The sequence below is a fragment of the Haemaphysalis longicornis genome, unplaced genomic scaffold (assembly GCF_048455015.1).
Source record: "Haemaphysalis longicornis isolate Haplotype H1 unplaced genomic scaffold, Haemaphysalis longicornis Haplotype H1 scaffold_4, whole genome shotgun sequence".
NCBI lineage: Eukaryota > Metazoa > Arthropoda > Arachnida > Ixodida > Ixodidae > Haemaphysalis > Haemaphysalis longicornis.
Genome location: NW_027526361.1, coordinates 108,610,409 through 108,635,619, shown reverse-complemented (window position 1 = coordinate 108,635,619; position 25,211 = coordinate 108,610,409). Strand labels below are relative to the sequence as shown.

General features: G+C 50.3%; 1 protein-coding gene across 1 annotated transcript; it reads left to right on the top strand.

Annotated features, from left to right (window-relative positions):
• Positions 1 to 764: 764 nt before the first annotated feature.
• Positions 765 to 20,048, top strand: LOC144179919 (uncharacterized). Its single transcript, XM_077708339.1, has 7 exons — positions 765 to 785; positions 968 to 1,058; positions 6,973 to 7,160; positions 12,232 to 12,271; positions 12,389 to 12,507; positions 17,316 to 17,615; positions 19,808 to 20,048. Exons 1-7 carry the CDS (start codon positions 765 to 767, stop codon positions 19,976 to 19,978), a joined length of 930 nt encoding a protein of 309 aa, XP_077564465.1. The 3' UTR covers positions 19,979 to 20,048.
• Positions 20,049 to 25,211: the final 5,163 nt, after the last annotated feature.

The following is a 25,211-nucleotide window of genomic DNA, read 5'->3' as shown; positions in this document are numbered from 1 at the left end:
AAACCGAAACTTGTGTGATTGCTAACCTTGGGCATCGTCCAATCACGGCGCCCCTCCTCCCAACGTCACAGCCTTAGTTGGTGCGGCCGCCGCAAACCGTGCATGGTAGTTTTTCTTCTTTCGCGCTTTGTAAAATAATTACCGATTTGTCAACCGGATAAACGATGAAAAGTGTGCTAATTTGAGCCAGTCTACGCAGTGCAAGCAAAAACAGGAGCTTGACAAATTCACTTCAGTGTCCCTTTAAGAACGGCACCGGAAGTTGCCGCTGTGCCTTATCACCGTAGGCGGATGTGTCTCCGCGCGGCGCAAGTAGGGCGTTACTGGGAATATTTTGAACATGGCGTGAGCAGTTCCCGTGATTTTTTGGAGTTAATATGCTTATAAACGACTCCAGTGACGACAAACAAACTGCGTGAGACAAGGCAGACGATATCACGCATTCATAGCAAACCCCTTTCAAAACGCGCGCGCACTGACGTCACGGGTCCGGCGCTTTGGCGGAGTGATACACTACATGAGGTGGTGCCGTTCTTGAGTTGTAACCGAGTATAGTAATCACAGCCCCAGTTTACACTTCCTGCACCGCCGCCTCCTCTTTCCCGAGTCGTGTACACTACTCGCCACGCGCGACGTCTCTCTCCCCCTTGAAATTGCGCAATGCCGTGCGCTTTTCGGCGGCCACGTGTGCGGCTCACTAGAGACGCCATTGTTCCTACCCGCCAGTCGCTTGTGTCCCTGGTCTCTGACGTAAAGATGCAGCCATGGCCGAGTGCTCTGAAGCAGTGGGTGCATTATTTCGCAAAGATTGGGCCCTTACAATTCAATATTGCAAATCCCCAATATATTTAAGTCCCAACACACACAAATCCAACCAGAGCGCCAGCATCACTGGACTTTCTCTTCACGGTGAGGAAGGGCCCTGATTGTTGTACCAGCCTCTGCCCTGTTTCTTTCCTTTCGGCAGGAAATGGATCACCACTACGCATCCTTCAGGCGTGACGCGCTAGGAGGCGACTTGCAGTTCGGGATCCGTCTGGCGTCCAGCCAGACTCAGGGTGAGTGGTGCAAAGCAGCGTTGCTTACAGTTACGTTCCATAGGCCTCAGTACTGAACTCCGCGGGGAACGTGTCGCGGTACAGAAAAGGTATACTCTAAATTGTGAGCGTCCAACGGAATGAAAAAACCTGCCCAGTTTGTTCCTCAATGGTATAACGGGACTCTGAGCAAATATAAATGACTCAGACTAGTGCTTAAAAATGATTCAAAGAAACGCAGAAATAAAAAAAACAGTAAAAAATTAAGTGACAGATAACATATAAGAGTTTTATTTACTCACAATCCTGTCAACCATAACAAATGTGAATTTTGAGATTAGTATTACGGGAATGTCTGCTATAGTTCTAGCATGTGGAGACAGACAGACAGACAGACAGACAGACAGACAGACAGACAGACAGACAGACAGATAGACAGACAGACAGACAGACATACAATGAACTTTCTTGAAGGTCCTGAGGAGCACCGCCGCCGTTCAGGGCGGCAGCGCTGCGGGCCGCTCCCACATGGGGGCGGGGAGGCCGAGCCTCACCGCCGCGTCGTGGGCCCTCTGGACGGCCCTTAGCTGGTGTAGTAGATAGGGGCTCTTCAAGTCTGAGCGCCACTCTTCCTCGGTTATGCGTTGAGGGCCCCGAAGTGAGGGACACCGCCAGAGCATATGATCTAAATTGCTACGTTCGCCACAATCCGGGCAGTCCGGTTCAAAAGTGTCCGTGTAGAAGCTGAGAGTGGATAGACTAGGATAAGACCTGGTCTGCAACAATCAGAGCGTGGCTGCCTGCCGCCTGGAGAGTTTCTCGTGCGGAAGAGGAATCGTTCGCCTGACCAGGTTATAGTGCTGAATAATCTCGTTGAACGTGAATAAAGGGTCTCTGAATACCTCCCAACCAATCCCGAAGGAACCGCCTCCGTCCGACCCGGCACGGTTGGTTATCTCGCACGCGCGGGTGGTGGCGACCTCGTTGAGGTTAGTTAAACAGGACAAGTGCGACCCTAGGTGAGCGGAAAACCAGATGATGGTGTGTGAGGAAATGACCTTATTTCCTAGGATGCCTCGGCCGTAATGGAACCTGATGCAAAGGCCCTAACGGCAGTGCGGGAAGCGGTGTAAATTCGATGCCGGTGTCGTCAAGTTAAGCAAGAGCCACCGCGGCCTGCTCGGCTCTAGCTGGGGCGGTGTTCCTGAAAGACGCAGAATTGAGAACTGTGCCACTGTGATCCACCATAACTGCCGAGAAGTTTGCCGATCGGCCGTACTGCGCGGCGTCCACAAAGCACGCGGAGTGCGGGTCGTCGCGAACTTGTTTTAGTAGGGCCTCGCCTCTGGCCCTTCGCCTGCCTGCATTGTGCTGCGCGTGCACGTTGCGGGGAAACGTGGAGATAGTTATAGCAGCTCTCTGCTCCTTAGTAAAGCCAACCTTGCACTCCTCCGGATGGATTACAGCCCAGAACCGCCAGAATCTCCCTGCCAGCGGGCCAAGACGACAACCTGGCAGTCTAAGCCGTGTGCTGCGCTTCGATGATTTCCTCTAAAGGGATGTGCACCCCGAGCTGCATGAGCCTCTCTGTGCTGGCTATCATCGGGATACCCAGCACGCGCTTGATGCTTTTACGAATTAGTAAATTGAGCCTATAGCCTTTTCGTGATTCTGCCAGCAGTGCATGGCCGCCACGTGCGTGATGTGGCTCATCAAGAATGCATGGAAGAGCCTCAAGAAATTGTCCTCCTTGATACTTCCTCGACTGTTCGAGACCCGAGTAATTAACCGTATCATGCTATCAGTCTTAGCGGTGATTTTGGCGATTGTGTGCCTGTTACTACCGTTCGACTCGATGAGCATACCGCGAACCCGGATAACCTCAACTCTGGGAATGGGGTGTCCGTCGCTCGTGTGGAGCGCAAGGTTAACCTCTGGTAGTGGGACCCACCCCTTGGGCTTAACCCCTCTCTTACTAGGTCTGCACAATAGGAGCTCCGACTTGCTCGAGGAGAGGCGAAGCCCCGTCCCAGCGAGGAAAGCCTTTGTTCTGTTTAGCAATTCCTGATGTGCGTCCTCTACCCTACCCTCGCAGCCTCCGAAGCACCATACGTTAATGTCGTCAGCGTAGAGTGTGTGGTTGATGCACTTGACCTCCGAGAGTCTCTGAGACAATTTACACATGGCAATGTTAAACAGGAGCGGGGATACCACCGAACCCTGCGGCGTCCCCCTCGTGCCCAGCTCGATGGGCTCTGACCTGAGGTCCCCAATCTTTAGCGTGGCCTTTCTATGTGTACGAAACGAGCTGATAAACGCGTGAAAGTTCTGGCCAAGGCCCAGCTCCGAGATAGAATCGAGTATGTGGGCGTGCGAGACAGTATCGAAGGCTTTCTCTGGATCTAAGCCTGGATGGCTCTAACGTCCCTCGTGTCCCTATCGATGATCTGATACTTGATGAGCTTCATGGCGCCCTGAGTCGAAAGGGACAGTCGAAAGCCGATCATGTTATACGGAAAGCGACCGTGGTCTTCGATGTGCTTGGAGATGCGGTGGTTAATAACATGTTCCGCCACTTTACCTATGCACGATGTGACCGAGATCGGTCCGAGATTAGTCATGTCTGGAGCGTGCCCCGGCTTCTGGATCAGGACTATATACTGACGCCAGCTTCCACGACTCCGGAACCGCGCCCCGTTCCCAGATGCGATTTATCTCCTCCGTAAGGAATGTGATCGACTCGTCATCCATGTTGCGAAGAAATCTGTTTGAAATTCCGCCCGGACTGGGAGCACAACGTCCGTTGAGGGCCGCGAGGGCTCGGGGACGCTAAATGGCTCGTCTAGAGCGAACATTGGAGGACCTCTGTAAGGTGGGTAGTCCGCATTATCTGAAGTGCCTATAGGTAGATATCTGTTGGCTAGCGACTCCAGTATTTCCGAATTGGAATTGGCCTGGTGGGCTGCGTGTAGTATCTTAGTAGCGCGCCTCTGATTAGACCAGGAATTGGATTGCCACGCGTTTCCCACGCAAGCACTGGCCGCATCCGCAAGCAATTACGCGCCGCATTGCTCTCAACGCGACCAACACCCTCAGCTGCAGGGGCGGTGGTACTTTCAGTGCTTGCAGCGCTCTCGCGGCTTGGCGACAAAGCAAGCATGCGAGCGAGCAGAGGGCAACATATCGCAGTGGGACACGCAGCCTCGCTCCCGTAATCTCAACGGCGCATGTCTGTGCGTTTTGTACGGCCGCTGCCAGGTGACGGCACCGGTATCTTCGGCCATGCGCTCCGCGGTTCGCATTTGAATTGTCCATGACTGTACGTCTGTGATGCATGTGGGCAGGCGCCGAAACCCAGCATAGACCACCTTGTATGGGACTGCATAGATCTCAGGGCCACGCTCGACACATCGGCCTGCCTGGGTCCTTGCCTACGAGTACTGGATCCGTCCACAGGGCCGCATCAGAGACTTTATGCGCGTGATTAGGACATCACTGATGTCTTCTTCCTTCCCACCGACCTTACCCCCATGCGGCCTTTAGCCATCTCTCTTAATAAATGCTCGTCGTTCGTCTGTTCAAAATGGTCAGCAGTGGCGAGTACATCGATAGGTACGTGAGGCAACTACACTCAACGTCTCAACCTCCTGGTTGCTTTCCGGCCAGCCCTGCGGGAGCGGTACGGGCAGGTCAGTCTTATCGACGCGTTTTCCTGGCCACACCGGAGTAGTGCGCAGTGGCCAGCGTTATCTGGTGTAAGATAAAACCCAGCGGTGCATTTGGAAATTGTGAGGACCACTCACGAAGTCAGTGGCCAAGCGCCACCTTCTTGCGTGTGATAGGATAGATCCGCGCCGCTCTGTCTGGACTCTGGAGGCGCAGCGCTGCCGATACTACACGGTTGCCGTCGTCAATTCGCTGCGGCGCGTTCTGGAGGCGGCTTGTCTGGATGAAGAGAACGCCTCAGGAATACGTCCATTTCCGAAGGCACACGGCCGCGGCAAGTTACGAGGATTGTTTGCGTAGCGGGCAAAGAAGGGGTAACTAATATCGTCGTCGCGGCGGTGTTTGCCGCGAGATTCATGTGTCGCACACCACCGTGGGAACGGCTGCTCTTTGGTAGCCGCCACTTTTTCTCCCCGACCCTTTGGTGTCGGTATGTGTTCTCGCCGCCGCGTGCTTAACTGCTCGCCTGCGCTCAGGCTTCTGACCCGTAAGCGGTGGCGCTTAATTATTCGGCAAATGGCTGAGTAACAGCTGTCTGCGTGAATTCGGGCCCTCCCCTACGCATGTACGGAGGCTGTAGGGGCGTTCCCGACAGAGAGTAATACCGAGGTGTTATAAGGCCGACCTTGGCCGTATATGAGCGTTCTTGCCGCAGCTCTCAGCTAGGCAGTTCCCGGCGACACAGGGAGTCTCGACCGCTGAAGCTAGGTTGGGATTAGTGAGCCCCCCTAAGCGAAGGATAGATTCGAGGATCGCGTCGGAAGTTAAGAGGATAGCTGTGTACCGGGCAACTAGACGGGTCCTACGGCGGGAACAGAGAGTCCCGGCCGTCGCCTCTCGAACGGTTTGGTACGCTCCGGGCATAGGAGAGTTTGATGCGCCCGAGCGATTTGTACGCACATGGAGCCAGCGTCTAACTGCAGTGTGTAGTTTCTCCTCTTTGTTACTCATGTATTCAGTTACTCTAATGTAAATAGTTGCATATAAACTTCTCGTCTCCCTTGATAAAATACAAACGTCTCGAGTTCGTCAATTCGGCCACAACTTCAACACCATCGCCACCGAGCCTCTTGCCAAATCAACCAAAGCCCGGGCGATTAGGTTCCTCCTGATCGGCACTGGACTTTGGGGCAACGAACATCCCATCTTTACTGCAAGATTGCAACACACCAAACGTGAAAGGCAGCCGGGCGGTAGCCGAGATAATGGAAGGCGAATGTTATCTTGGGCAGCGCACCCACTGGCGCATCCGGCCAGAATGCAGCAGCTGAAGCAGCGTCCGGGCGGGGGATGTCCCAATGAAAGCTTGACTTTAAAAACACGCGTCCAGAGTGGAGACAAACCCGCTTCTTCCAATTACACGTAAAATGCGTTACCGATTTGGCTATCTGGGAGACTGTGTTCCCCGTCATTAACTCGGATATTTAACGTAGTAGAACTGTATTTAAAATCGAAGACAGGAGCCCCCTTCAAGGGTACGATACAGCTGTACTAAAATTAAATGAGTACTAAACGTAAATAAGTCACTGTGGATGTCGGTTAGCGGGAAATTTGAAAGTTTTTCAATAATTCCTGCGATTTTTTTTTAAAACGTCGTCAGTGGCCGCAATAGAGCTGCGTGAGCGACCAAAGGGTTGTATTTTGTCTTCAAGGTCTGCTTAAAGGGTCCATGAAGAGATAATAAAAATTCGTTTAACTTTAAAGAGTTAGACTTTAATACCTCACTCAGCTTCATTCCTTCCACGAAAGACGTTTTTTAACCACCGATGAAAACGCAAGAAATACTTAAGGACTTTCAAATTTCGCGCCACATTGACGTGTTATCGGCGCGAGTGACGTCATATGGACCAGCACTGAACGCATAATTTTCAGTGGGCTAGGTGCACGTTAGCATTCAAGTGATTCGATCAAACGGAACTAGCAGCCCCACTACAATCGTCCAGTCATGTGTCCTGGCGATTGATTAGTTCGACCGCCGTCAATCGCCCAAACAAGATTCTGTGACGTCATAGAAAAGTTGCCGAAAACTGGCTAGCGAGTCGCCTCAGCTCCACACGTTTTCTTTAATATCTCCGTAATTTTGTGGAAGTTTGCGGCGAAATCGGCATCATTTTTTTTATCAGGACAAAGCAGCCTTTCTAATGAACCAAACTTGTATTTTGTCTTCATGGCTCATTTAAGAGCGCGCGGCGTGTCCGTGTAAACGCAGCAGCGCCAACCAGCGTTTCTCAGCGGGAGAGCAGTGCGGATGCCCGACATCAGGCCGCCCTTGTGACCAGCGCAAGTTCCTACCCTGTACCGTCCCAGAACCACTTGGAGAGGAACTTTGCAAGCATGCACGTGACTACAGGGTGCGACTTTCCAGAGCAAGCCGAAACAACTTTTCTTCCGCACAAGGTGAGACATTTATAATAAAAGAACATGCATTAGAAAAAAAAGGAAAGTTGCGTGAGCTGTACACCCCATCATGCGCCATAGGGTCGAGGGGACAGGAACCTGTTTACCCTACGAGGATTACAGGAGGAGGCTAAAAATGTCAGTAATTAAAATGTGGCAGTGTGAATGGTCAGTAGTAAATGAAAATAAGCTCCACCTTATGAAGCCGCACCTGAGAAAGTAGCAGAGCTGCAGACATAAAAAAAAAAAGATATGGAGAAGTGGGGCTATGTTGCCTAGGAGTCGGGGACACGGGCTGGTTCTATCTTACTACGGCGGACAGTCACATTACGGCTAAGAGTGCATTACGGCTGAATGTCGCAACACGGCGGAGAGTCTCACTACGGCGAAAAGTGCGTTACGGCTGAACGTCGCAACACGGCGGAGAGTCTCACTACGGCTAAATGTGTGTTACGGCTGAACGTCGCAACACGGCGGAGAGTCTCACTACGGCTAAAAGTGCGTTACGGCTGAACGTCGCAACACGGTGGAGAGTCTCACTACGGCTAAATGTGCGTTACGGCTGAACGTCGCAACACGGCGGAAGGGGGACCCTTTCAGCCGATCAGCCGTTCAAATGATCTGCAGCTAGTTGCGTTCAGCATTGTCGCAGCTGGGCGTTATGGGCAAGAGCCTGGATATATATTTCGGCGTGTCTTTCCCGTATTTTCATTGTTTTCCGGCTGATGGACTAACATTATGACTGTGTTCCTAACAGACAAAATTAAATCGTTCATTGACCGCTGTGACGCTGCTGCTGGGTTTTCTTAGAGTTCTCGGCAGCATTCGACACAAGGGACCATGACGTTCTTTTCATTTTGCTTGAGCGTTATGGGGTAACAGGTCCTGCCATAACTTGATACGAAGCCGTCTACTAATCATGCAACAGACATTAATTTCTACAGCAATATCATACCCTGTCACAGTTACTAGAGGAGTTCCACAAGGCTCGATCTTGGGCCCATTGCTCCTTTTAATTTAACAAATGATCTTCCTCTCTGTTTTAATTCCTCAATGCATACTGCATATAGACGGCACCACCGTCTTTAACTGCCATCAAAATAGATGTGCCTTGATCCAAATGGGCTGACCTGTTTTCCTTCCAACTATTGTGTCCTCTTAAGAAATTATCTTAACGTACCTAAAACTTGCTTTTAGATGCGAAGCAGCTTATGGTCGATCCTGTTCCCTCCGCCATTGTGTGGGCGCCGTTGTGCGGCGTCCACACCCGCACTGCGCATGCCTGGCCAGGCACCCCTGATGATGATTGTGGCAGGATGCCCCTAGCGATTGGCCAACCAAAGAATCCATCACGAGATAGCTTCGCCTTCAACCACCGTCGTCATCTTCGCGTAGGCATGAGATAAATTGGGTTTCATAAAACAAAATGAGTGGTTAACAAATGGCGCAGGATGGGCGAAAAGTGGACAGAGGAAACACTACAGCATTCAATCCTTCAGTCAATCTTTCAAACAACCCGCCGCAGTGGCTCAGTGGCTAACGCGTTGCGCTACTGAGCACGAGGTCGCGGGTTCGAATCCCGGCCGCGGCGGCCGCTTTTCTGATAGAGGCAAAAAGCAAAAACGCCCGTGTGTTCGAGATTTCGGCGAACGTTAAAGATCCCCGGGTGGTCAAAATTAATCCGGAGCCCTCCGCTACGGCGCGCCTTGGGGGTTGTGGTTTGCGACGGGAAAAGGAAAGGAAATTCACTGGGGATATTTTGAGCTTCATCGCATGTGTTGCGTCGGCGCGTAAAACCATCAATCAATCAATCAATCAATCAATCAATCAATCTTTCAAACAGACAATCTTACAAGCAATCTTACCGCTCTTACGAAATCTTTGACCGGCATTTGTCGGCGATTCAGGAAAATGCGCATGATTCTGTCTTGTGCAACGACTGCTTTTTTTTGTGTTGGCGGCTTCTGGCGTTGGCAGCTTCTGCCACAAGGTGTATATTTTACAATAGCAATCTAAATACACTGAAGAACACAACTAAGGGATACTGCGCGCGGGGTTAGGGTTGATGGCATAATGGCTACTGTTTTAATGCAAAAACGTGGAAGATATACAATGGAGAGCTATTAATTAACAAACAAAAAATAAAACAAGTCCCAGAAAACAATGAAAATGCGGGAAAGACACGCCGAAATATATATGCAGGCTCTTGCCCGTAACGCCCATCTGCGACAATGCTGAACGCAACTAGCTGCAGATGATTTGAACGGCTGATCGGCTGAAAGGGTCCCCCTTCCGCCGTGTTGGGACGTTCAGCCGTAAAGCACTTTTCGCCGTAGTGAGACTATCCGCCGTGTTGCGACGTTCAGCCGTAACGCACTTTTCGCCGTAGTGAGACGCTCCGCCGTGTTGCGACGTTCAGCCGTAACGCACATTTAGCCGTAGTGAGACTCTCCGCCGTGTTGCGACGTTCAGCCGTAACGCACTTTTCGCCGTAGTGAGACTCTCCGCCGTGTTGCGACGCTCAGCCGTAATGCACTCTTAGCTGTAATGCGACTGTCCGCCGTAGTGGGACGATGCCCACGGGCTAGTCGCACAACTTTCTTTTGCTAGGTGAAGACCCTCCAGAATGTGAACAATGTGGGAAACGCCTGACAGAATACACATACTTAGTGATTGTCCTAGTTATGAAAGCAAGCGCCGTGAATTCTTATCCTACTTTTATAAATTTCACATCCAATTGCGCCCGGTTTTACTGCTAGATGATGAACCCCTGGTTCCGTTTTGAAAGGTTTTTAAAAAAAATTGTGTGCGATCAAACTTTTACAGAAAATGTGATTTTACTATTGCATCCCACCCATTTTTACCTAAACATTTTACCTTAGAGAAAAGGAACTTAACATTTTGTCTGGCGCATTATAGCCAGATCTGTCTGCTGCGCAAAAAAAATCCAACTTAATAATGACTCAGTGGCTAAAGCCTTATGTGAGCAATGTGGGAAACGCCTGACAGTAATACACGTACTTAGTGATTGTCCTAGTTATGAAAGCAAGCACCGTGCATTCTTTTCTCACTTTTATAAATTTTACATCCCATTGCGCCCTGTTTTACTGCTAGGTGATGAACCCCTTGTTCCATTTAAAAAATGTTAAAAAAAATTGTGTGCGATCAAACTTTTACAGGAAATTTGATTTTGTAATTGAACCCCATTTGTACCTGAGAATTTTACCTCAGAGAAATGAAATTTAACTTTTTGTCTGGCGCATTATAGCCAGATCTGGCTGCTGCGCCAATAAAACCCAACTTAATAATGACTCAGTGGCTGAAGCGTTGTGCTGCTGAGACCAAGGACGCACGTCTAAATCAATCCTGGCGGCGGCGACCGTTTTTTCTGATAGAGGCGAGAAGGGTAAACGCCTGTGTATCGATATTTTAACGCACGTTAAAGATCTACAGGTGGTCTGAACTAATCCGGAGCCCTCCACTACACCGCGCCGTAGCACGGGTGTAACTTCGGCGCGTATAGAGTTCTCGGCTGCAATCTACGACGGTCCTAGCTAATACCCCTATCACACGGGCACTTTCAATCCGGATTGAAGTGAAGCCCAATTGACTTTTCGATCGCGCTCGACACACAGCCGCTGCTACACGGCATGTTTCAATCCCGATAGAGAGGTTGCACCGCTTGCATTCACGTACGCCAGATGGCGCCAAAAATGTACTTCGCGGCCGTAGGTATACTTAACGATATGAATGTTACTGCTCGTTTATTTGGGTATAGTTATTTGACACAATTTCTGACGTTAGTTGAAATTATCAACAAGAGTATCACCACTTTCGTCCGATCGCGCTTGGAAACCGCAGTAGCGCTTGGGAAACCCGGATTGAGTTCGAGCGGGGTCGGGCTCGATCGCGATTGAAACTGCCGTGTAGCAGCGCCGGATCCAGATTGAGCTCGATCCGGATCGACTTAATTGCGATTGAAATTGCCCGTATGAAAGGGTATATGATCGCGAAGTACTAGCGTAGGCACCTACGGGGGAACTTTGGACCGAAACTTGCGCAAATTTTATGCCGGTACGCGTGCCATAGTACGAAGAAACTGTGTCACGTTTCACCGCGTGCAAAAGGAGCTGCGTTCTCCGAGAGGTTAGCATTGCGTGAAGTCCAGATTGGTTGTTGCCCCGCGATAATGTCCCTTCTCACGCATCGCTCTTGTCCGGCAGTTCTCGGACGCCCCTTCTTGTTCGAAAGCGCAGCCTTCGAGAACTTGTTACTGGCTGGGCATTTAAAAGCGGCGCTTATACCTCTCTCACGCGTTTTCGCAACAAGTACTAATTGTGGGGGTATTGGTGTCTGGGGCTCGAAACTCGCGTCGCACAAACGAGACAGGAGCTTGAGACGGGCGTAAAGTACGGGGGGACGGACATTTATCTAGACGGCACGATTAACGGAACGGACGTTACAGTGACGAGCAGAGTGAGGTACAAAACTCTCTCCTAAAAATCGAAAGTTCTGCGAGGGTGACAAAGGAATAACAACAGTTCACAGTTTAGTCAAGAAACCAGCCCGTGACAGATTAAGCGTGTCACGTGGTAGTGCGCACTCAATGCTTATGCGTTAGCCAGTCCCGGTTCTCAGCGACCTCTTGGTGGTGGGCACGGGAAACGATACGTCGCCCAGTCGATGCCGGTGGTTAAATGCGCGGCCCTCGACGTAAGGCACGGCTGAAACTGCATCCTTGCTGGGTTTTCGGGCGTCCTGACGCCGACCTCGTGACACCACGGCTACCGCATCTTGCGCACAGCCCTCAGAAGCCTTGCTGTTCGAATTCGCGCTGCGCGATCACCAGCCACAGTCTCCTCTTCCTTTTCTTTCCCCGTCACTTCTATGCCTCGGGCGTTTTCGCCGGTTCCTTTCTGACAACACCTTGCCGGCACATACCGACAGAGGCGATTGTCCAACTTCACATCATCTTCCTCGTCATCCTGGCTTGTCGCACCTTATATATCCGCTTTCCTCTACCTCATCAAACTAATAAAATTGATTTATTCACCATTCCTCTGTTGCGCAGGTCGGAGAACGCCAAGGCCTCACATCAAGAGCCGCCCAAGGTAGGGTAGCTGAATTAATAAGGCGTCGATTATCCGAAAGGCAATGCGTGCGTATGACTGCGCCGTTAAACCAGAGAAAGTCTGTTGGATAATCCTTCACCGCCCTGCTTTCCGCAGATCTGAGCGGAGCGGATTCGCAGGAATTGGAGAATCTGGCGTGGGATTTTATCCACCACGCAACAATAGGCATTGAAGAGGCTGGAGCCGCTGCCCAAGACTGCCTGCGGCTCCTGGAGGTATATTCTCCATGACAATTTTATACCAGATCCATATATTGATGCCGACCAGTGATTTTGAGGCAAATTCTCTGGCTCGTCTTTTTCGACGCCGAATGCAGGTTATGGCGACCGTATGTTCGCGAGTATGCGGCTTTACCTACTGTGCTAACTCAAGGAAATTAACAACATATTTAAAATAACCGTCAAAACTTAGGACTACAGGAGAAGTGCAGAGTGCTGCTGTACACTTTTCCGGTTGTCCTGTGTTTATGTTGCCGTACCAACAGCCCATGTGTCGTTACTATTCACTAAATATAAGAGACCGATAAAATTGTCACTTCACTCAAGTATCGGTGGTATTTACAGTATATTCTTTTTGATTGGAAATGAAGCCTCTGGAAGTCAGCTCAAGTGGTTCTTACATTGCCTTTTTTGTGGCAAAAGAAGCCTTTGGAACGTTTGAGAACCTGCACAAGATGCAGGTGAACGAAAGCTTACAAGGGTTTGGTTATTTAACGAAAAGGAAACCTGCCGTACCCAGCTGCCGAATAAAGTTTGTTCTCTCTCTCGGATTTAGGGACTCCAAAAGGCATGTGCAGTAAGCAATTTTCTTGAAAATGTGTTCGAACTGTGCAAAAAGGTTGGGTTCAGGCAGCCGCCTGTACGAGAACTTCGTCTTCCCTTGCATTCGGGAAAATAGCATACAAGCTGTTATGAAATACGTATTTTTACTATACAGCATTATGTGTACGTTATGGTTGGCCCCGACAAATATTTCGCGAGCATGCGAAATTTCACGCGACTTACTGCGTCCTCAATGCTCTCTCACACTGTCAAGCGCGCGCGCGCGCGTAAGTTAACTGCGCTTGCTGGGAGTGTCACTCGGTGCATTTTTAGCGGAGTCATACGGCAAAGGGGAGTGCACTTAGGGCTGAGTGCGCTCACGGAAAAACGTTTGCACGATGGGTCCATAGTCTCGTCAGCGGTGATTTTTCAGCCAATTAAAAGTAGCGTTTAACAAGAAGCACGTACAAATTGGCCACTGCTTTTACGAACGTTCGCCATTGCCTTTATGACAGCTACTAATGCTTTCGCGCTCACTGCATCGTAAGGAGTGCTTAGGTGTCGTCGTAAGTTGGATCTCGTCGGTTTTGGTTATCTCTTGCCCCACCGTTGTCATTCGGTGTTTAGCAAAGCGCCGTCAGTTTCACTCCAGTCACGCAAGCATACCCAAGCGCACTTTGCCACGAAGACAGTGTACAACTTGTTCAATTTGAAGGAGCCCGTCTTTGGTAACTTACTCAGCTCCGTGACCGCCGCAAAAGGCAATTTTTGAAACTAACCCTTTCAGCCTTGATTTTTTTTTTATCTCAAGCAAAACAATGTTTTCCGCGTGTTGTCTTAAATTTTAGGGCCCTATAAGCCCCCAAACAAAAATAGAGTTGGAAGTGCAATGCATCACAGATTTATTAATGAGGCAAATAATTTGGGCACCTGGCAAGTAAAAATTTTATGTCGAGCAAAGACACCACTTTTGCATATTTTCCTAAGATTTGTAACTACATGGACGGACAAACAAAAAATGAGCTTCATAGCACGTTTTTATAGAGCACGTTTTTACAAACTTGGGAATAAAACTCGGACTGCCATTTTATTCAGCCTCAATTTCGTTATTTACTCTTCACCCGAGTTTCTTCTTCTTTGTAGCGTGCAGCTTCACTAAAATGAAACAGCAATGATATTATCGCAATCGGCATCAATGAAGAACAATTCCCCAAAAAAGTAGCAGTTTTGGTTCCGTTATCTATGTGCTAGAGGAACATTTATGTGATGGCGTCAATATACACACCAGGGCCGAAAGGGTTAAGCTTCGAAATTTCGCAAGGCAAGCTCTAAATACATAGTTATCGTGTGTCAACTGCAAGTTAGCATTCAAGTGACAAGTGGAAACATAACCAGAGGCCTCGCTACCGTTCGCCTAGGCATGTTTCTTTGGGGGGGGGTCTTAGGTCGACGGCCCCCATTCGCTCAAGCAAAATCCTGTGGCGTCAGATGCAAATCGCCGGAAAGTGTTCTGGGAGTTGCCAATGCTTCATCGGCCTTGTTTTATATCTATGGTATTTGTTCGAGTAAGCGATAAAATTGGTGTCATTTTTTGGGGGAGAAAGTAGTATTTCTATTGTTTTGTCTAATGGCCCCTCTTTCTAGTACGCTTGACGGGGGTATTAGGTAATCGCCAAAAAGAGTTTTAGCATAACGGCTAGCGTCCGCTAACGCTACGGCGGGTTACCGGGACACGACTGCGCATGCGCACGCGGGGAGAGTGATTAGGTCGCCCCTCGCTGGAACGAATGTGCGGGCTCCGCGAGGAGAGCGACCGGCCCTGCGGAACGAATCTGCCCAGTCGGGCCCCGTCATCCGCCGCAGTAGCGTTAGCCGACGCTAGCCGCTATGCTAAAGCTCTTGTTTGACTCGTACGTTACTCAGGAACGCCAACATTCTAGTGCCCTGACAGCACATCCCCCTCGTGTGTACCAGTTATTTAAAATGGGCTTTCTTCAGCATCTGCTTTGTCCCTAATGAAGCTTTTCTGGAAAGTTTTTTCTTTTTTTTGAACAAGTCACTGCTAGTTACTTTAGAAGCTTCGGTATCTGAAAGCGCGTTTACATGAATGCAGCAGTAGCACATCGCATTGGTTCGTTGAATCGGGGAAATAAGATGCGTTTGCGTTTTAATGCATGCGCATTGGAGACTGGCGCCGCCCTGTGTAATATCTGAGGGTTGTATACGGTCGCATTTCCGGCGTCACCAGATTCCAGTAGCGGGAAAGTGTCTTGTGTGCGTTTTGGCGGCCCGCGAAGTTCGCCCACGCGAGAATGTTGAGTGCTGTTCGACTCCAAATTATGTTGCTTGCGGCAGCGTGGACGAATCTCCATCTGTTTTTAGCAGCAGATCTGTTGTTGCTGGCCGCAACGTGTGCGCCGTCATCAGAAAATCCCGTGTCTTACTCCCGCCGTTACCGCGCACGTGAACACGGGCCTCACGAGGAGCGCCCGACGTCGTCCAGGCTTGCGCGGGGCGCTCGCAAAAAATACCAAGGAAACAGTTCACGTGCGTCCGTGCCTCAAGGGGGGAGCTCAAGACAGCTTGCTCTACGGACGCCCAGTTAGCAGAGCGGGCCAGCGGCCAGCGGAACGGAGCGGACGAGCGCAGCGCCAGCGGAACGACGCGCGAAATAAAAGAGTTTTAGCTGAGCGATCGGCTGCCGCCTCCAGCGAAGTAAGGTCCCTAAAATTGAAAGCGTTGTACTGCGCCATCTGTCCGTTAAAAATTGAACTAGTCTGAGAGGAATATTGAACTCCGCGGAGTGTCAATTCTCGGCCCACCGCCCGATTCACCGTGGCGACGACGCGAACCCATTTGTGGTCGTCGCCAAAAGGCCTCGTCGCGGCCGCCTCCCGCAAAATGCACTGGTCTTCGTACGCCGTGAAGCACTGCGGGGCTTCTTGACTTGCCGCATTTCGGTTGCGTCCGTGCGCGATGACGACGCACCGCCGCTCGCGCTACAGGCAGCCATTTTGAATGCCGACGCTCGCTCGCCGGGCCGCTGGCGCGCTGCGCTGGGATGACCGAACGAGCGGGCGAGCTCGCAGCGTCGTAAAGCCGCTGGCCGCATCAGCGTACTGACGCATGCGCAGTGGCGCCTCCGCTCGTCCGCTCCGTTCCGCTGCCCGCTGGCCCGCTCTGCTAAAACTCTCTGATGTCGCGCGCGCCGAGGCGGGAGCACTGGGGTTGGATGCCACTTTTAAGTGCGAATGCACTTCATAAGCGACCCCAAACCATCCACCGCCGGCGGCGGCGATGGCGTCGGCGGCGTCCGCAGTGCTCCTCTATATTTAAAAAAGAAACAGCATCCGGCGCCAGGTTTCGATCCGAGGACTTTGCGGCCGCAGCGCGGCGCTCTACCGACTAAGCCACGGACGCCACGCTGATATAAGTGTGAGTAACGCGCCTTATATCTTTAACGCATTCAAACTACGTCGTCAGCGGCGTGCGTTGGCGACTCAGCGGCGTTATAGCGGCTTGATAACTGCGTGGTGTACACGTGATAGTACAAACCCGATGGAAGAGATGGAAGAGAAGGCGGCGAGGCGGTGGGCTGCGGGGGCCGAGCGCAAGCGCCGCAAGCGGGCTGACAACCGTGCATTCGCACTTTCACATTCTCCCCCTCGGGGAAATGCGGGGGAATTTTTTTCTTCCGAAGTTCAGATGGCGCGCGCGCGAAACCGCTTGGGGTAGTGCGAGAAGCACTCGCGGGCGGCGCGGTGGGTGCCTTCCCACTAGGGTGCCTCGATGCGCGCCCGCATCGAGGCACCCTACTTTTCACTGTTCCTTAGCTCCACAAATACGATGCGACTGGTGCTACCCGCGTTCGGGAACTCGCATTTGCGTTCTCGATCTACCCTGGTTGAGCGCATTGGATGCGACGCGTCCTCCAAGCGAATGGTCCTTCTTACATGCGATGCGATGCGCTATGGTAATGCGGCGAATCAAATGCGATACGCTACTGTTGCTTCCATGTAAATGCGCTTTAAGTACTGATGCGATTCGATTCGAGGAAAGTAGGAATGCGAGCCCTCCACTACTGCGCGCCCCATAAGCCACGTAGTTTCGGCGCCTTAAACCGCATAATCAAACAATCAATCGATTCGATTACGCTAACTGCGGGTTATCTAGACGTAATAAGACCGATTCACCGCACTGTATGCGCGGTCCCTCGGCGCTCTAAACGAAAATGTGTGAATGCTTTGTCGCCAATCACGCAGACGCAGAACGGGGGGACCAGGTTCCTGTACAGGCTGTATAAATGCTGCGGAACGGTGTTTGTGAACCGCGAGTGGCTGCTCCCAGACATGGCACCGACGCAAGCACCGCAGGGGTGGACCGCCTACGTGTTTTTCGTGGCGGAACTCGTCCTCGGACTGGGACGCCGAAGCCACGTCGCCAGCGGTGCAGCAAGCTCCACCACGACCAAGGAGGAGGCGATCGCGCGAAGGTTGGCGCGGTTGCTCTGCCAAGCAGGACTCGTAATACTGCGGGCTCCCTGCATGGGCCACCCGACGGAGGCAAGGCGACCGCTCTCTCTGGGCTCTTCTCTCGCACGGGAGGCGCTTTATTCCAGAAAAAGAAAGGGGGAGGGAGTTGGGGTTGGGGCGATTCCACGACTTTACAGGACCAGTCAAATACTTTCGATCCGTATTTGGCTGAGTGAGAGGGTGGCAAAAGATGCTGATCATGAACGTTGAAACCTGAAGTAACGCAAAATTTAGTTGTGAAAAAAAAAAGAAGGTCGTATTAATGTGTGCGCATAGCGACTGTCTTTTGCAAAAAAAAAAGCATAACATTCGGCCAATTCATGCCTGTTTTGGGAAATATAAAGCCGCGTTGACTCAGGTGAAAGGGGAAGCAAAATGGAGAGACGAGTTGGTGAACATCCATGAGTGAAACTTAAGCGCAGACAGACACAGGGACGAGAAAGGGAAACGACACCAGCGCTTCGGGGTAAGATGTTGAGCTGCTGAGCCCAAGGACGCGGGCTCGATCCCGGTCACGGTGGCTGCTTTTGAAATGGAAGCTGAAAGCGAAAACGCCCGTGTGTCAAGATTAATCCGGAGCCCTATACTGCGGCGCTCCTCATAGTTGCGGCCCGGGTGTAACTTACTAGTAGGCGTGCAAAACCCCATAAGTTTCAAATTGTGAAGTTAAAGAGTTTAAGCGGGAGAAAGTTGGGAATGGCTCAATCGAGGACGTGACCTCCGTTGATTGATTGTAAGGTTTAACGCGCCGACGCAACGCAGACGCCGAGGCGCGCCGTAGTGGAGGGCTCCGGATTAATCTGGCCACCTGGGGATCGTTACCGTGCGCCGAAATCTCGTGCACACGGGCGTTTTCGCTTTTCGCCTCCTCCAGAAATGCGGCAGCGGCAGCCGGGAATCGAACCCGCGTCCTCGTGCTCAGGAGCCGGTTCGAGGTGCGCCGTTAGCCCTCCACTACGGTGCGCCTCGGCGTCTGCGTTGCGTTCACGCGTTAAACTCTACAATCAATCAGTCATTAGAGCGACCACCGTCTTCGCCCGCTAGATCAGCTGGTGTGGTGTTTGCTGGCACAAGAGGTGTCGAGTTCTCTCTTCCACTGCTCTCGGGAGGGGCTTCGAATACGTTCATTTGCGGAGTTATTTTGGCATTCCTTTACCATGTGGTAAGGCGTCGCGGCACCTTTCTAAATGTTGTCGTAGAATATGTCGGCATGTCAGCTCATGTAACACATCTGGAATGCAGGCGCTGTAATTCTGCTGTATTTACGAAACCCGAGAAAAAAAAAAGCCGTAGTCATGAAAACTGTGAAACGCTGCGAATGGTAGTTACTGGTTCTGCTGGCTCTGGTCTGGCTCTGGTAGCCTGGCTCTGCTGACGGCAGTAATCTCTTCTATGGCGTTCAGGTAAGGTTAGTTCAGGGACACACCATTTGAGCTACTCCTCCTTGCCTCTTCCCCCTCTTCCCTTATTATGGTCGCATGGCCCTCCCTTTGAAACGAAGGATTACAACTACAATAGTAGTCAAAAGACACGAAACCTGAGTGATCGCTGTCGGCAAAAAAAGAGAAAATGACTTGGTAAGAGTAGTTTCAGTGAAGGAAAATGTAAACTTCGCAGCCATGCCTTAACGAAGTTTTTTTTATTGGGCCGTGAAATTCAGACAACTGGTTTAAAACACCGAAATAGTTTGATGATTTCATCGAATAACACGCGTAGCTGTTTTCATGTTCATATATAGTTCATTTTATGATTTGCCCGAATAGGTCGAGATCACAAAATTAGGGCGATGAAATGTCGCCAAAGCAACCTTGGGCGGTGGATGAACCGCCTGGATTGCGATTGATTCAGAGGGTCCCGGAATAGAGTGACCAAAATTTTCCTCACTTTGTTGCAATCTGCAGTTGGTTTTCTGTACTGATGTTGGGCAATGATGGTTTCAGATGGAGTGCTTGCGCTCCGTACTCACAGCAGCAGATGGCACAGCGTAGCTTTTTTTTGTGTTTATGTTAATGTTCATTTCATCATTTGTTGGTATAAGGTCGCGGTCGAGAAATTGTATCGATGAAATTTTGTGAAAGCAATCTCGTCCAACCGTTAAACTGCTTCGCTACTGATTAACTCAACAGGGTGCCGGGATAAAGTGACCAAATCAACCTCAGTTCATTTCGTTATGCGCATTTAGTTTCCTTTGGCGTGCTGATGCTGTTCCTTGGTGGGTGCAGGTGGAGTGCCTCAGAACGGTTATCACAACATCCGGTGGCACCGTGAAGCGCTTGTCTCCAGAGGGGATGGCAACGCTCACCGGGCGACTGCGACGAGCCGTTGAAGAACGTGCTTCGGACCAAATTGGTGCTATATTGGTCGATATACTGACGCAGTTAAATGCAGTGTAGAGGAATGGTGTGTGGTTTCGTCGCCATGTAAATATCTTCTTACTGTGTAAATATGCCGTGTAAATAAATTGTTACGTGCATCTATGCTTTCTTGTTCAAAAAAAAAAAAAAAGGCCACGTATCTGCTTGCCTGACTGCAAATGTCTTGGAAAGGAGTCTTCGACCACCTCTGCCACGTAACTCCCTCTGCCATCTCCGAACGCTTACGTTTTTTTATTCTCATCTCTCGCTTCTCTCTCGACTTGGGACCGGGACTAGAGGCACGAAAAAAATCAAGTTTTCAGGCGCCTATAATAGGCACTGAAAAGATTTAGGGAAATACAGGCATCAGAAACTGTCATTTAGGCACATAGAGGTTGAATTGGTATTTACTTAAGCAGCGTATTTTACAACAAATTTTGCCATACAGTAACATACAGCGGGCAATTCTTGTGCTGTGGAAACGGAATTTTCTTTTCTTCGAGAAAAAAAAACACACAAGAGTTGATATTAAAAACGTGAAATGCAGGGCGATTCGACAACAAAAGAAAGGCTTAAAGGGACAGACAACCGATTTCTGTCGAGTTTATATTCTCTATCCCAAATGAATGGGCATCACATAAAGCACCTTGTAAGGTACACTGATGAGGTTAGGGGCCAAGTGCCCGGGCAGCGCGTGAGAACCCGCCACTCTGTCTAGTGGCTCAGCACGGTGGACTCTACGCTGCTGCCGTCGCCAATTCGTCACGGCGCGCACGGGAGACGGATTGTCTGGCCGACCGAATACCACGGGGATAATCTCCCATTGAAAACGCAGACGGCGCCGCCGGATTCCGAGAAGCGCCGGGGAGGTATTACCGAAGTCGGGACGAACGCCGCGCGAGCCTCCATTGTTAACGCGCCCCGGTCAGCACGACGCGCTGTCGCGCCTTTCGCTCTCACCCCGCGGGGTCGCGCGCTCCTGCTCGTCCGCGAGCGTGCCGTTGACCCAAAGATGGCGGCGCCTCATTGAATATTCCGTAGCGTGCTGAGTGACAGCTGTCTACGTGAATTTGGGCACTCCCTTACGCGTGTACGAACGCTACAGGGGCGTTCCCGAGAGAGAGCGATCTCGAGGTGTTATAAGGCCGAACTTGGCCGTTAGAAATCGTTCTTGTCTGAGCGCCGAGCTGGGCAGTTCCCGGCGGGACAAGGAGTCTCGACCGTTGAAGCTAGGTTGGGATTTGTGAGCCCCCTACGTTAGAGGTTAAGATCGCTTCGGTGGTTTAGGGTACAGCGCCATACCGGGTAACTAGACGGATCTTGCGGCGAGACAGAGTCTCGGCCGTCGTACGCTCCGAGGATAGGAGAGTTAGACGAAGTTGAGGAGCTCGAGTGATTTGTGCGCACTAGGAGCTAGCGTCTAGCTGAAGTTTGAAGTTTTTCTTTTCATTATTCATGTACCCAGTTATCCTACTGTAAATAGCTGTATATAAACTCTTCGTTTCACCTAATCAACCCCAACAAATCGAGTTCGTCAATTCGACCGCCGTCTCCAAAAACTTAAACACCATCGCCCTGCCAGCCTCCTGCCAAATCAACCGGAGCCCGGGCGATTGGGTTCCTGATCGACACCGGACGTCGGGGAAACGAACTACAGGACCATCTGTACTCATCTTGACGAGAAACGGTTTTGCTGATAACGCCCTAGAACTTTTTAAATCGAAATTTTTATATGTACGAGCCGTATGTGTCCCTCCCAAAAATAATGCTGGCAACCATGACATAGAGTAGCTCGGCAACATACTTTTGTCTGTATGCGAAATGGAAAACGATATTTAGAAACTTGTCCCCAGCTAAAAAAGTTTGAATCGCAGGCTTTCCTGTTCCTTTGTGTGTTTTTTTAATGCAACGGTCTATATTGCACGACTGCGCCATCTGTCGGGATAGACGACAGGTAGAGTTTGGCTTCACGTTGTCGATGTGGGAAGTTCGATTCTCCCCGGGCGCGACGTTTTCTTTTTTTTTTAAGCTGCCATTGGTGTATTTGGAAACTGAAATCAAGTATTTTGGCAGAACAAACGCCCCTGACCCAGGCAGAATCGTCAAAGCTCCTTCGCTGGGTCTGTTTATGGAACGCGGCCGTTGATTCTGGGCATGGAGGCTTAGTTAGCCGCACTGAGAGCCACCCAGCGACGGCGGGCGGCGTGTCTTTAAAATTTTCAAAATAATGTTTAGAAATTCATATACAATTTAACCTTTTACAAATACTTGTGTTAAAAATACATAAATAAACGTTTCAGCAGTTACAGAAGCTGCTAGGTTTGCAAGTCACGTGACAGGGACACGTATTGTAGTGTCAAGTTTCGACACTACGAACCGCCACCCTTGCGATTTCAGGAAGTTTGCTGCCAAATTAAAATAATTTCCGCCAATTTGTTTATTAATTGCTTGTCGTTACCGGGCTATATAAAACACTGGCTTTCATATGAGTTAGAGAACATGATATACTCGACAAAAATTGGTTGTCTGTCCCTTTAAAGGGACACTGAAGTGATATGTAAACATTGCGGGATTACTAGCGCAAATTGTAGTCCGGAGTCCCCAGGCCATGTTTCGACCACTCTAGGCGCGTTTACGCGATTTTATTTAGTAGAAAAACTAATTCGAAAATGCTGTCCTCCTCTCTTTACGCTCGCCCATTTTCTGTGGCGTTTTCGTGTGACGTCAGGAGGGGATGAGCTGGCAATTGGCTGCGTTACTGCACGGCTCCCCGGCCTTCAGACAGAGTCAGTCGGCCCAGCGTTTCGTCCGCCGGCCGCCGACGGGTCGTCGCAATTCGTTCCCTCAGTTGAAACGAAGCCAGGACACGTTTGTGAATGGAAGAATGTGCCTTTCTTTACTTGGTTAGTTTGTACACTGTATACCTAGCTCCAAGTCAAGGTCGCTTCACACAAGCGCGCGCTGCACAAGCGCACATGCGACGCTTCGCTGACTGGTACGCCAGTAGGAAAATATAAGGCCTCTTGAAGGCGGGAGAAGAGTCAGCGAAGTCAATATAGGTACTAAGGAAATAAAATCAACTGATATTTTTACCGTACAGCGTAAAACTAGGGCGCGGGAAGCACTTTTTTGCGCTGGGCGAACAAGCACAGCGTTCAGCAGCACGACTACGCATCTGCGAACGCTTTTCCGTCTACGAAATGCAATTGCTAGACGTGAGCTACTGTGGAAACTCGGGCGACGCTTACTGCACGAGCGCAGTACAACAAATAGTCACCTAAGCTGCTTGAAATGCCAAAACTAAATAAAAGTGTAAACCGGTTGTACAATATATACCCTATATTAGCAAGGCCTTCCATCCCGCTTCGTGGCTTCTTGCGGGAAGTTGTGGATGCTTTTAGGATTTTAAGGGTTAGGTTTTCCTCGGAGTATTTGAGTAGTGTACCGCGAAAACGTTTGTACAAAGATATGATTGATGTGTGTCTGCCTGTTCCGGTTTATCGTCAGTTATATGCAGTGGGTTCAGGAAAAGATGTTCTAAAAAGAGTGAAACGAATGCCAGTACGTTCCTCTGTTAAATCTTTCTTCTTTAAACTTCATAGCGGCACTCTTCCGGTAAAACCATGGCTGCAAGAAAAAGGACTATATGTACACCCATGGACACTTATCTGTAGACTATGCCAAAAGCTGGAAACAATTGAGCACATCTTTCTGGACTGTCGGGATGCGGTGTTTCACTGGGACATCCTCCAACGAACCCTGAAAAAAGACTTCCCATTAACGCCTTATGGCATTCGCTTTTTGCCCGTAAACAATGATGGAGGCGTGCCCTATGATATGTTCATGGCACTTAGTCTGCATTCTATGTGGAAAACTCGCATGGCGGTTCAAAATGCCGAAGAGGATGCTCGCACAGTGCGAGAGTACTTCATTGAAAGCGTTGCTTATATAAGAGAAGTTTATCGAGTGATGCCGGAAGAGCCTGAGTGGTTACCCATTCTGGATGTTTTAGCGCAATTTAAGATGTTTTAAGCCACTCCCTTCAGCCGATTGGTGGCTGGAGCTAGTAATTTGTGTACTGAACAGTGCGTGTTGTGTTGTCGCCAAGCAGGCAATAAAGAAAAAAAAAAAGCTTCGTGGCTCAGTGGTCTGGTGTGCTAGGTATGTCACCGCAGGTGTTTTGCGAGTCGCGAGTTCGAATCCTCGCGGGTACGTGCTTTTTTTTTTTGTAACTCAACTTTTTTGTTTTCCGCCGATGTTTTCTATATTGAGTTCACCTTTTTTGGGCCGCAACGTTCATGGCTACACGAACTAGTTCACAAAACGCGCGCAGGCTGGCACTGGCGCGCTAGCGAGTTCTCGTTGGCGTGCTGTTGCCATAAGCACCGACTGCTTGCAGGCAGTGGGCGCAGGCCAGAATGAACAGACCCTTGGCCTGGTGCGAACACGCTTTTTACGATACAGGCATGAGGGAGGCAAGCTCCAAATATGGGCGAAAAGCGCATGACATTTGGGCGTCTGCGGGTACGCGGAGGGCGTTCATGCACTGCGTAGGTATCGGCTAGTGAATGCTACGACTACAAGCCGTCCTGGGAGGCTTATCTTGTGCATTTTACAGCCGACAACATGGCAGAAGCGCGGTACGATGATTAGTGAGATATTGAGAATGCCCATCCAACAACGCCATTGGTTATGTTTTACAGAACCGAAACCGAAACTTGTTTGATTACTAGCCTTGGGCATCGTCCAATCACGGCGCCCCTCCTCCTAACGTCACAGCCTTAGTTGGTGCGGCCGCCGCAAACCGCGCATGGTAGTTTTTCTTCTTTCGCGCTTTGTAAAATAATTACCGATTTGTCAACCGGATAAACGATGAAAAGTGTGCTAATTTGAGCCAGTCTACGCAGTGCAAGCAAAAACGGCAGCTTGACAAATTCACTTCAGTGTCCCTTTAAAAGCCATAAAAAACGAGAGCTATCTGAATCATTTGCTGCTTCTCGATAGTGTTGTGCGCAAAAACAACGCTCAACATCCACTTCAGATGGGGGAGCGTGCTTGCACTTCGGGAGGCTCCATGACCTGATTCTACCTGGAACATCCCAATGTTTGGTGCTCAGAACCTTCAGCAGTTCTTTGGCACAGGAAATCCACGAAATTGCTCTACCAGCAACCCGTCCTTTGGGGATCGTGGCGGATCTGTCCCTGACCTTCAAAATGACCCCAGCATTCTTAGTAACAGTGGTGCCCAAGCTCTCAGCCGCAGTGTGGAAAT